The 13,118-nt window shown below is 36.2% G+C and overlaps 2 protein-coding genes across 3 annotated transcripts in view; both read left to right on the top strand.

Moving 5' to 3' along the window:
* Positions 1 to 2,002, top strand: part of arid3c (AT rich interactive domain 3C (BRIGHT-like)) — a 105,518-nt gene extending 103,516 nt beyond the window's left edge. Inside the window, exon 8 of the mRNA XM_035165096.2 lies at positions 751 to 2,002. Within this exon, the coding sequence (XP_035020987.1) occupies positions 751 to 920 (170 nt within the window). The 3' untranslated portion in view covers positions 921 to 2,002. The remainder of the gene's footprint in view (positions 1 to 750) is intronic.
* Positions 1 to 13,118, top strand: part of zfr (zinc finger RNA binding protein) — a 1,162,720-nt gene that overhangs the window by 569,119 nt on the left and 580,483 nt on the right. The gene's annotated exons all lie outside the window — the stretch shown is intronic.

Genomic DNA, 13,118 nt, shown 5'->3' on the forward strand with positions numbered 1-13,118 from the left:
ATGTTTTGGTCTGCAGATAAGTATGCTGTAATATAAGTTTTTTTTGTTTTACCCATTATATCTTTAACAGTCATTTAATAATTAACTGTAATTTATTAAAAAAGATACAACATACAAAAAATAGAGAGTATTAAGAGGAGGAACTCTCTTACAGGAAGAACAAATGCTGTATATTCAGAGTGGACAGTAATATCAGTAGTAATTCTAGACAGGTTGATTATATTAGGAAATTAAAGTACATTTAATCAAATTCAATATATATTTTGATATGCTTCCCTCAATGTCAAACTCAAAAACGTATGTGTGATATGAAATAAAAAATGACATCACAGACATAGACAGCAGCGCTAATTAAAAGTGAGAAACAACAGAATGTGTAGATGGGGGTAAGACAGGGATGAGTAACGTCAAACCTTTAAGGCAGTGGGAACGCCAGTATTTATAAAGGTAATTGAAAAAAAGGGTGTCTTTTGTTTTTTGTATAGTTTAAGGTTCACATGTGTTCAAGTGAATACAAGGTGTTAAGTTGCTCTAGAAATTCAAATAATTTCAATAATTCTGCCCTTTTTAACCACACATCAGTAGGACAATTGAAAAAAAGACTGTGGATTATTTTACTAACTTAAGTTTAAATTCTCTGAAAGTAGGTTTTCTTTGTACACTCAACAATGGCTGCCTGAAGGGTATGGCAGTGGCAGGCTGTAGTAGTAGAAGTTTGAGGATGTAACAGACTTTATGTTTTCTCTTTAGGCGTCCTGTTTGCTCGACATTCGCCCATGGCAATGATGGTGGGACATCGTGGGAAACACAGCCACTGTAAGACTCAGGGAAAGACCAGTCCCACACAGTTCCAGGCCTCCTGCTCCTCCTCATCCTGCTCCTCTTCCTCATTCCATGGACACAGAAACTCCTCCCCCTGAGTTTCCTGTCTCTCCTCACCTCCTCATCACCTTCTCATCTAAAGCCATTTTCTTCTTAAAGACATCAAGCAGTTGGAGACATGATCATCAGGCAAACTTCTCTCCAGCCACTCAGTCAGATTTCTTGTAAGTCACATAAAAACAAATAGAAAAGCAGCAAACTTGTTTTTATAGACTAACTTCTTTGATAAGAGATCTGCCCATCTTATCCTCATTCTTATCCCCACACCTCCGTCAACCATTAACTGAAGACTCCTTCTTGTGCACCGTTGTGCACTGGTAACCTTCAGCAACAAGTAACAGCTGATGCTTGAAGGCTTTTTAACAATCCTCAGAAATGCATTGCTTACAGCTGATACCAAAGAAGAAAACAAATCTCTTAGCACCAATGATCAGTGAGCTTTATTACCAATGATCAAACCTGATGGTCTGAGCAAGAATACAGAGGCAAGGTGCATCTGAAGTAGATATTACTATTGTGCTTAGCAGTAATGTCTTAATAGAGAATTAACAGCAAGGCTAGATAAAGGAATGTGTGTACATCCAAGCAGGAACATTGAAAATGAGAGTGAATCATCTTATATGTGGGTTTCTTTATTGAGTAGTTTACTAGTATCTCCTTTTACACACAATGAGTTCACAGAAAACCAAGAGCTAGGTGTCTTAGTTGCCAATGGAACCATGCAAATAAGGTTAACACATACCTTTATCCACTAGTAACAAACAAGTCTGTCTCAAGAGTAATGTGCGCACACATATCATTGGGGTCAGATTAACTTGTCAGGGCAGGCCAAACATAGCCAGCCACATTGCCCTCTCACATACATCCCTCAAACCAGTCAGCCGAGAGTCCCAGAAGCCATCCAGTATTGTGTGTGTCACTTGTGATTTTTTTGTTTCAGGATATCAGCCATCTAACTATAATATTAATTCATTCATCCATTTTAAATTTAATCTTTGTATTCAGGTTATTCATATGTTGCAGTGGTGCATAGTAGTAGGTAGATGGTAGTTTACACAGAGGAAATATAGGGATCCTGGAGAGTCTTGAGCACTGAGGCAGTTGCCAGCTCAGTCCACTTCATAACTGACACAGGGCTGGATAACCAAGTTTCATATACTAAAATGTTGATATCACATGGCGTACAGGACATTCAAATAATCTGAGCTATGAAACACATTGAACACAAATGAAAGGATCACCAAAGGGTTTGTGGTGGAAATCTGAAAATAAGGATCACACAACAGACCTGTCTTTGTATATTTTATTATAAGAAACTTCAAACCTTTGCAAAGAGGTCAATACAGAGCCAGAGTCAACAAGAGTCTGCCAGAGATTGACAAAATATCTCTCTGTGAGAAGGAGATGAACAACAGATGTCCTAAGCATTGATAAGGTCTGCCGCTAACAATGATTTAATGATTGTTTTGCACTTTGGTTAATCAACTTTATGTCAGCACCCTGCAGTTTCTCACTCTTAAGTAAGCAGGAAGAGAACAAGACACCATAAATCCCATTACATGTTATTAAATGCATAGATATATGTCTTATATGTGGGTGGAGGCCTTTTCTATGGAGAGCTGTTGACAACATTTGCTTAGTTTAGTATTTTTCCAGTTTAGCATTTTATTTGCTGTCATGACAAAAAAAGTGAACCTGTTGTTTGGATGTTAGGATTAATTGTTTGTGCTGTAAAGATAAAATATTAAAATATAAATAATTTTCAAAACAAGCTTGTTAGCCAACATGACAGAATATGTTTCTAATGATGACACAAAAAAAATATTTAAAAATCGTATTATCCTCTCTGTCTACCACAGTGTACAGTGACAGTCACGGGTTAAGTATTGTTCTGGTCTAGTACTTTCCTCATTTATCAGGATAAATATTTCAATCAACAACATTGCTCCACTGTCATGGTTGTGCTCACAAATATTTATATTGAGTTCAGAATAGCTGCATCACAAAAGATTGCATTGTTTTTTTGAAAAGATCTTCTGCAATGCTCAGTCAGATTCACTTCAATGCAAAAATACGAGCAATGTTTGTTCACAGAATAATACAGAAGCACAAATGTGATGTGATGTTGGTGGGAAAATGTGGCAGAAATTAATCAAGAAAGTCCATGTGTGGCATTGAGTAGAGAGTAAAGCAGTGCAGCCCTGTTGGCAGCATTTTATCATAAATAGATAAGGTGACAGCAGGACAGACAAAAAAATAAGTATTTTTGGTAGGAAGTAGTCATTATTCACACATTGGTTTATATTGTGAAAAGAATCCTGATGTCTTCATCTTCCTATTTCTGCTTTCATAAGGATATCTAACTTTTTTATTGTGAAAGGAACTGGTCACGAGTTTTAACATTTTATTTAGTCTGTTAAAGCATTTATTTGCAGATTTTATTTATTATGTTTTATATGTGATCCTGCTAATGTTGCATTCAGCTCTACCCTTTTCAAGTCTTCTTGAATGCAGATACCTCTTCAATCTACCTGTATATAGTCATAGTAAAATACAAATACAAGATATACCTCATGAATTTCATTTATTTATATTGTACAGCCACTTGAAATCAATGTTTTACTTCAACAGATCACTGGATTTTTTTCTTTTTCATTATGGTTGTCATTATACCAAAGAAGGGAATATTTTATACACATCTACCTCATTTGTTATAGACTGTGCCAAAGAACATGACCACAATCTTAATTGCAGGTGTATTCATGGTGTTTCATATCCATGATTTTGTGAATACAAATGCTTTTCAGTCAGAAAAAAATAGTATGATATACTAGAGAATTAAACATGTTCAAAGTGCTTTTTATGTAGGGTGCTCTGCCGATGCAACAAAACAGCCTTTTGTGGGACACAGTAGTGATGCTTTTCAAAACAAAGCCAATCTGCATGAAAACATAAACATGGAGAGGAAGACCATCAAAGGTTAAATGTTTGTCCTGTCAGCTGTGGTATCTGAGGCTGACAATGTCAGTGTCAGTTTTAGAGCCGGAGATTTAAAAGGACACATATAATGCTCATATGCTTTTTCATCATTTTAATTAGGGTCAATACTTGAATAGGTTTACATGCTGTTATGTTCAGAAAATGTAATACTTTCCTGATACTGGCCCACTCTGTGGTGAATAATCAACTGCTTTCGGCATGTGTAGAAAATGTTGACCTCCATTCTCTCTTTATGCGGCTTTGTAAGGGGGCATCCAAGATTAGCTGCTAGCTGTGTAATGCAAATGTGGGGATTTGTGATGTAATGTGACAAGATTCAAGATTCAAGATTAAAGACCTTATTTATCATGTGCACAACAATTACATACAGCAGTCGCTGGCAATGAAATGCTTGGGTCACAGGCTCCCTTTGAGCCATGCTAAAAAATATTACACAAGCAAAAAAGTAAAACATTTAATATAAAAAAATAATATATATATACATTAAAATAAAACTAAAGTATTAAATTAAATATAATAAAGTATACACCTATATATACATTTTTAAACCAAAATAAAGTATGTTACTACTGAGTAGAGTGAATTAATTAACGAGTATCATCCGTACTACTGTCAAGGCATATCGGGAGCTGCATCTTTATAACACATTAGAGGAAAGAAAAATAGAAAAAGCATAATATGTTTCCTTTAAGTTTTGATTTTTGAAACATCGGGCCTAAATGTCCACTTGCACAAAACATGTCAAAAAGCGGTTTGATATTAATTTACTGAGCACATTCGTCCTCCACAAGGGAAGAAATGTTTTGATGACCTTTTGCCATCCAGAACAAACATTTGTAGATCCACAATTGATAAAGATCTAAGAATAGTGTGCTTTTTCAGAGTGACTGTCCTCCTTACTGTGGAGAATCTTTCATTCAGACTGGACACAGTTCACTCAATTATTGCTGTTTTGTGATGACAGTGTAATGTTCCAGGCTGATTGTGGGTGATAAAAATAACAATACATTTTGTGACTGTAGATAGTGATGTTGAAGCACAATCATGCAGCAGAGGACAATTGTCAGCCAATAAGATGAGCTGACCCCTCTGTTGTCAGTTGAGTTGTTAAAGGTGGTTGTGCTTTATAATTCTCATTTGTACTTGAAATGTGTTCTTTAGCATTTGAGCATTATTGCAGGGAGATAAAGCAGAGGTCCACAAAAAAACAATCATGTACACATTTGTTGCTGTATCCTTGAATCAATGTCAATGTTATTGGACTTGAATATTTCTCCATGCACCTGGAGTATATAGACCTCAACCAACCTGGAGAATCTGGATTATTGTTTCAGCCATGGTGGTGTTCAAATTGTCCTGGCAGAGCTCAGGTTTCCGCGGACATCAGATAACTTTTTAATATTCTGTCAGAGACACAAACTTTTGGTGCCTGTCACCAGCTGAATATAAAACTAAAGATTAAACTTTATTTATTAGACATCATTAAGATTATGTATAATTTATAAAAAAAAGTTATCTGAATTCTGCTACATTTTCAACATTAACAAGTTGGACTGAAGGATCATGAGACTCTTGAGTTTCAATTTAATTCAATTTATTGAATATGTATAGAGCCAACTTACAATACTATAGGGAAACCATACAGTCCCTTCAATGAGCAAACATTTGTTAACATTGATGACAGTAAGAAACGTCCAACAGAATAAGATTCAGGGGGCCTCAGCTGGTTGGGTTTCTGTGTTGAAGAACACTGAGGAGATCATAAAGATGACAGAAGATATAAATGCATTCAGAGGCTGCTTTTCCCACTTAAGACCTCAAGCATACTTGACAAGTGTCACACTGCAAACCAGGTTGTGGAGCATTGTCTTGGGTCCAGTCACCTAATTTCTTTGTATATATATAAATACATGTGGCCTATAAGACTATGTATCACAGTCCTAGTCCTGGACTCTGAACATTGAAAATTCTCATTGAAATCTGTTTTAATATATATATATATATATATAGCTGTTTTGGTCAGCCCTGTAAACACAGTACTGGCACAAAATACTCCTCATGATTGTCCTACAACCTCCCTCCTGTATATATTGCTGGGTAATGCCAATTGCTGAAAACTTCGGATGACATGACTGTAAGGCTGCAGCATAGATTCACATTCTTCCCACCAAACAGTTTTTGAAGCTGCAGAGCAGACAGCAAAGAGAAAGTTACAGCTCTGCATGAATACAAAAAAAGATTGACTTATGTAATCAAATAACATGTTTTCTTTGTATTTTATCTATTCTATGCTGGTAGCTTTTAGACACATTGTTTTTATTAGCTCTGTATGAAGCTTTGAATGTTTCTTTTATTTCCCTTTTGGATGAATCCAGTGCATTATGGGAATGCTGGATTGTGGTGCTCAGGGGTTAAAATATACAAAAAAATAGGTGATTTTCCTGTTTTGCCTTTTGACTTGTAGTGGATTTAGAAATAAAATCATGCTTTTAACTTCCGTGAAATGCTTTCTTTGTCATTCTTGTTTTTTCATTATACTGTCCATAATAACACATCAATCTGAGTAGTTCTAAAATGTTCCTCTCATTAGGCAATTTAAATCAGAGCAGCAGCTTACACCATACATCATTTCAGCAGATGAAACTAGGTTTAGGTTAGGAAGACTGGTATTTATTAAACCTAGCAACTTCTGAATATTAGTTACGAAAATGGCCACAATGTACCAGACGAAGCAGCACTGTTTTTAGATGCTGAGGAGAGTGGAATGAAAAATTTCCTTGTGCACAGTTTGGTGTTAGCAAAAATTATATTCTGCTCCCCTTTAGCACCAGACCCGACTTCCCACTGCCCACCCTTTCAGGATTTAGTTTGAAACCTTTGCCATTTAGCTTTGGGAAGATTTGGCCTTTGGAGACATTTGCTTATGTGCATCTCAAATCCGGCATCCTCTCTATCTGAAATTGATGTTTTACGTAAATGCTTAAGGTAATCCACCCATGTTCTCACCTTATTTTTTGGATGGGTTTACTTTGAAACAAGTATCCCAGGTACCTTGGGATATTTGGGCTTGGTTAAAATTATATTTTCTAAAATGTAGCATCTTTGAAAAAAGGACCAGAGGGAAACTGAAAACTCCAAATGAAAACGATTGAGCTGATGCAGTTTGGTTGAGTGCAGCATTAAGCAGGTAAATGGGATAAAGATTGGTTAATTAAGGCTGAGAATCCTCATGTAATTAGGAGCAGCAAAGATTAGCGTCCATCGATGGAGTGACAAGGATTTGCAAGTAATAGACTTATTATTGGGGCTGGCTGAATGTTACTCTATTCTTCTGAATAAACAAAAACAAATTAGGAGAAGTCGTCCAATAATGGGTTATCTTGTCAGGAGCTGACAGAAATCCATGCCCCTATAACACATTGTTAATTTTATGCACCACTGACAAGCACAGTGCTAATCAATAACATATATAAAATGAGGTGAAGCATCAATCTGCAGTGAAGGTGTTGGATTGGAGCCATGAGCACACAGATGGAAAAATGTCAGCAGTGTTTTTGGAGAAATTTACTGGCTATTAGCCCCCAGTATAATGAAGCCTCCGTACAGTGTGTTCCGTACAGACAGCCTGACACAGCACGAGGGCACCAATGAGAGGCTGTTGTCCTGCGTATTCCTCTCTTCAGCTTTTACAGGTCAGACCTGTTCATGACAGGACTAACAGTCACATTATATAAGGTGTTAGTTAGGAAAGGTGCCAAGCATGAGGATAACACATTTTTTTCTGTCAAATCTGTTGTAATTTGTTTTGAACAAATAATGAACACTTTATACCTTTAAATCCCTGTATTATTTATAGTTCCTTATCCACAAGTTCCCAGTTGCAAGTTATATATACCTGTATCACACAGGTGTTCAGTATATACACAGTATATACAATGATGGAACAAAAGTGTGAGAATAAGACATACAGTAGTTCATACCGAGATGAAAGAAAGCTGAAAAGCTTAAAGAAGAAAAAGATAACAGTTCAAGTAAACAGGAAGTGTGAAGTTTTATTCTTTTATTCTATAGGGTGTGTGTGTGTGTGTGTGTGTGTGTGTGTGTGTGTGTGTGTGTGTGTGTGTGTGTGTGTGTGTGTGTGTGTAAAAGGTAAAGGAATGCTGTTAAAACACATCAAGCAACCTAAAAATAATTGTGTTGTGTCGTATAATTCAGTGACTATTGTGACGAACTGAATGCAGTGTTTAGCAAATACCTTTGTATGATGGGAAATTCTGTGAAGAAGGTATTGGTCTTTCTTTCTAAATAATGTAACCTGGGGAGAAGAAAATAGAATACATTCTTTCTTATCACTCTGTTTCAACATAGTTCAAAAAGTTGGTAAAGTAGCAGTGTATTTTCACATTAAAGAAACACTTCACTAGCAGCTGTAACAATATACTGACTTGAGTTGCTCCACAACATTTCAACAAAGCCACAGTTCATGAACATGTTTGAGAAGCCCCAGCCAGCTCTATTTGTCAGATCAGGTTTCCTTCATCTGTTGGTGAGCTGCTGAAGGTGGAGTGTTAAGTCTCAGATTTACTTCAATCACTTCAAAGGCAACCTGATATAATATGATGTGAAGCATCAATCTGTAGTGAAGGTGTTGGATGGCACAGACAGAAAAAACATAATGAAGCCTGTGTAGTGTGTTACATACAGATATATTGTTGCTGTATGTATATTTTATATGTATATATGTATGAATACATATGTTGTTTGTCTCTTACCAGGATTACTCAAAAACAACTGAACTGATTATCACAATTTCCCCCTGGGATCAATAAAGTATTTCTGATTCTGATTTCTGATTCTGATCTTGAATCTTGGTGGAAGGGTTGGGTATGGGTCAAGGAAAAATTATTCACTTTTTGAGTGGATTAGATGAAGGGGATATCCGGGATTATTTCTTTTTTACTTTCTTTGACATTGCAAGATATAGGGTGTTTTGTAAAGAAATAATACAGTGGACATGATATAAATAATAAGGCATATTTAGGGTAATGATTTCTGAATGCAATTGAATGAACTTCAATCAGAGTGGCATAGTACAATTAAAAATTGTTTGAAAATAAATTGTTCATGTAACATAAATAGGATTGAAACCACTCTTAGTTCTCTTAATATTTCTTAGTTCAACAGCTTAGGAATGAGAAATTGACTTTTATTACTTTAGAGAATTCCTGTCTAAAATGTAAATGGTAAAACATTGTGTGTTTTTGATTGAGGTCATTAACAATTAATACAGTGTAAGAAAACCAACAAAATATTTTTTCTCTTGAACACAGCAATATATTTAATGATTTATTTACTATATTACAAAGCATAATAGGAGCTCTCAACAAGGCACGTTTGGTGATTGTAAGAGGACAAGCAGAGCTACTGATTAAAGAGCTCAGACTTGTGTGCACCTGGCAGTGTATCCGCTGGACTGATATGGAACATTTAATATGTAAATATGCTAAAACACTCAGAGCGGCAACATGGCCCTGATAATGACAAATGTTCTTTTCAGCATACACAGCTGTCGGTCTGCTTTGCCTGAAAAATAAATGGAGACAGAGCCTGGTAATGATCACTGCTTGTCCACAACACAACAATAGACACAATGAGTCAAACATTGCTCTTTTTCAGTACTCTGTCTCTCTGCCTGTCAACAGTCTCTCTGCTGAGTCTGTGGTTTAGTGTAGACTAAAACACTCGACAGGTACTAACATGTACAGTCATTTGTTTTATGGGACCAGTGTAATTAACTCATATCAGTCAAACTGTGATTGGCGTTTAAGAAGAGCAGAAGTGTTATGCTGACCTCTTCTGGTTGGAAATTGCATGTCCTGCAGTAAACATCAGTGCAATAAGATGGAAATTTCAAACTCTGGATGTGCGCAAAAACAAGATTTAAGCTGGTATTTGATGCAGCTATGATTGATACTTCAAAACAACAAATGACAATGTAAAAACAATGTGACCATATGTAAGGTTCTGATGAACCTGTAGCGATTCAGCTGAATCTGCACCTCCCCTCAGCCTTACATAGCTTTGTAATGAGATTCAGCATATTTTTTAAATGCACAGACCACAAATTTACTGTTCCGCATCATTCTAACTGCTCTCATTGCACCATTGGAAAAAATAATTCCTTCGGGTGATGAGCGGATGAGTCAAGCATGCGTACAGATATGGATGTCGTTGTAAGAGCCGATCCGCGCATCTCTATGTTCTCATGGTAAGATGTTAAACTGAGGGTGGTAGAGCTTTTTCTGTAAGGGCTCAACAAAATATATTCTTCCATGGGAATCAGACAAGCAACCTTGTTGTCCTCTTTTCCTGCATTTAATTGCACCTGCAAAGGACAATATAAAAACATAAATATCCTTCCGGTATTTTCTTGTCTGCACATCAGCTCCCTCAGCAATGTGGATCCCATTGTGTGTATAACAACACATACAAATACATTAATCCGATATTACAGTCTATACTTAGCTTTTAATACATTGCTAACTGTAGCCAAGAGCTATTCAAATTGACAATGAAACATTTTATACTTATCTATAACAATAAAATGTTTCCAAAAATGTTTTTAAACCATGTACAAAAGAATGAACAGTGACACCTACTGGTCAGAATATAATGCATGGAGTAGGGTAACTAAACAGAAACATACAAAACTAAAACATTGGACAAAGTATAAGATACCTGCAAAGGACAAATATAAAAACATAAATATCCTTCCGGTATTTTCTGGTCTGAAAATCAGCTCCTAAACATATACAAATACTAAAATGTATACAAAGAAATAGATGCCTTATAGTTTAAAACACTATGTTAGTTACAGGGAACATGGCAGAAAGCCATGATAAAAATCGCGCGAAAACAGTTTCATGAAAACGTCTATAAAACTTAAATTAGCAATCAAAACTCTAAAAAACAACATGGGTAACGTAGCAGTAATATCAGTAAACAATATGCATTAAGAATTACAACATAAACAATACATTTTCTAAAAACAATAAAGGACTGTCACAACACTTTTCACACGACTTTCCCTCACCCCCGGAAGTTACAAACATAGAGGAAGTTACACAGGAGCAATGGGCAACTTAATGTTCCCACGAATAATATAAACAAAAAAGACACTAAATGAAAATAACTCAGAGATCAAATTCACAAATACTTAACAGAGTTGTAAAATGATAATTCACAAATGTCAATTGGAAATAATAAGTGCATTTTTCAACTCCATTACACCTAGATTTCTTATGTCTTTGTGTATGTAATTTTGCAGTTTCTATGTTTGTAAAGCACTTTGTAAACTTGTTTTTGAAAAGTGCTATATAAATAAAAGGTACCATTATCTCTGACTAGTTGCACTTACCATACCATGCTTGCAAAGACAATAATTTCAAACTCAGCAGGGATCTCACAAAAAACATCACTGGCCATCTGCTGTACTTTACAGCAATTTTACTTTGTCTTGCTCTAGCAGATCTACAGAAGTAACAAGACTCCATCACAAATTCTCCTCCTAAATGAGGATTCAACATCCTACTACTTACTATTCATCATGTCAAGCTGATTGTTTCCAGCTTGGATGTAAATGGTCTGTATCTATTGGTTTTCTAGTCTTGATGACCACTCAAAGCTCTTTACTGTTGAGTTCTTGCCAATCAACATTTCACATACATCTATGTGCAGGACTTTCTCTATTACACATCAATCAAACACTGTCCGCATAGCCGTAAGGAGCAATTTGGGGTTTAGTATCTTTCCCAAGGACACTTTGGCATATGGAATGGTAGAGGCTGCCAACTTCTATTTAGAGGATGACCAGCTCTACTCTGTGTGATGTGACTGCATTGCTGCAAATTAGACACACTGGTTGGTCTTTTACTTTACAAAATAAACATATTGCTTGTTCTGTCATGACTCTGCCATCAATCAAGAGTTTTCTACTGATTGTATTTCTCCCTCATCTTTGTGTGAATGTGTACGTGTTGAGCCTCCACACCTGGTCTCAATCATCTCATCCCCTGTAGTTCAGGATTCCAGCTACAGTGTTGCTATGCTATCTGACTCTCAAATGGGTTTTTTTCTTGCAGTATCTGTAGTATATCTCTCGTGTTACCTGTGAACCAGCCAACAGTTTGTCTCCTTGCTCCAAGGATCTCCACGCCAGCTACAATCTCCCTCCTCTAGCTCACCAGCCACTCTGTCCCCGCCACGCCATGTCCATCAGCCATCCTCTGATGCTCCACACCTGCCTGCCTCCTTGCTCTGCCATTGGCTTCTTGAACCTGAATTATAAAATAAATTCAACACTGACTTTTGCCTCTGTGTCTGCCTCTTGATCTGCCAAAGCATGTCCATAAAATAATATAAAAATAAAAATGTATTTTATAAAAATGTTCCCTCATATATTCTCTTTCTGAATGAGGTTTTGGGTTTTAAGCTTTAGCTTGCTTAGCACAAAACCCATGCCTGCTTAACATAGTCTCTGTCAGAATGTGTCTTCTGAACTATTGAGAGTCGTCATGAATCCTGCTGTCTGTGGACTTTTAATGCTATAAATTGAATGACTAAGCAACTAATTATTACAAAGGCCTATTTTATTCTTTTGTATTCCTTTGATTTTATTTTCGAAATGTTTCCATAATTTCACAATTGTTGGTCGCATGTTATTTTAGTGTCTAAATATGACCTGCTGTCTGTGGACTTTGGAACGACTCAGTCCATGGTCTAGTTAAATTACACAATGTTTGGTGCCTAAGAGTCTCTTGCTTTGCTTATTTTTAAAATTTTTATAATCTCCAAGTCATTTCTTATTTTTGTGACTATCATGATACAACATACACTGCACTCTGTGGCCTGAAAGGTGCACAACACCTCATACTGAAAATACTTAATACATATAGAAGTATATGGTAAATAGCTGGAGAAAATAACACTTGAACTTCAGTCAAAGCTTACATGAGGTTTTAGCTGCCCAAGTTAGGATAAGGTACACTAAATAACATCCTTTCAGTAATACAGTAGTAATGTTCAAAAATATTTAATGTACTGAATGATAAAATGTCATAAGAGCAGGCTGGCTACTTACTGCACATGTAGATGACCTACTGTAGTTAAAAAAGGGCACAGGGAATGTGAAGGAAAAACGCAATGCATCAAGGGCATTACACACAAGTAGAATATAA

The sequence above is a fragment of the Hippoglossus stenolepis genome, chromosome 9 (assembly GCF_022539355.2).
Source record: "Hippoglossus stenolepis isolate QCI-W04-F060 chromosome 9, HSTE1.2, whole genome shotgun sequence".
In the NCBI taxonomy this organism is placed as follows: Eukaryota; Metazoa; Chordata; class Actinopteri; order Pleuronectiformes; family Pleuronectidae; genus Hippoglossus; species Hippoglossus stenolepis.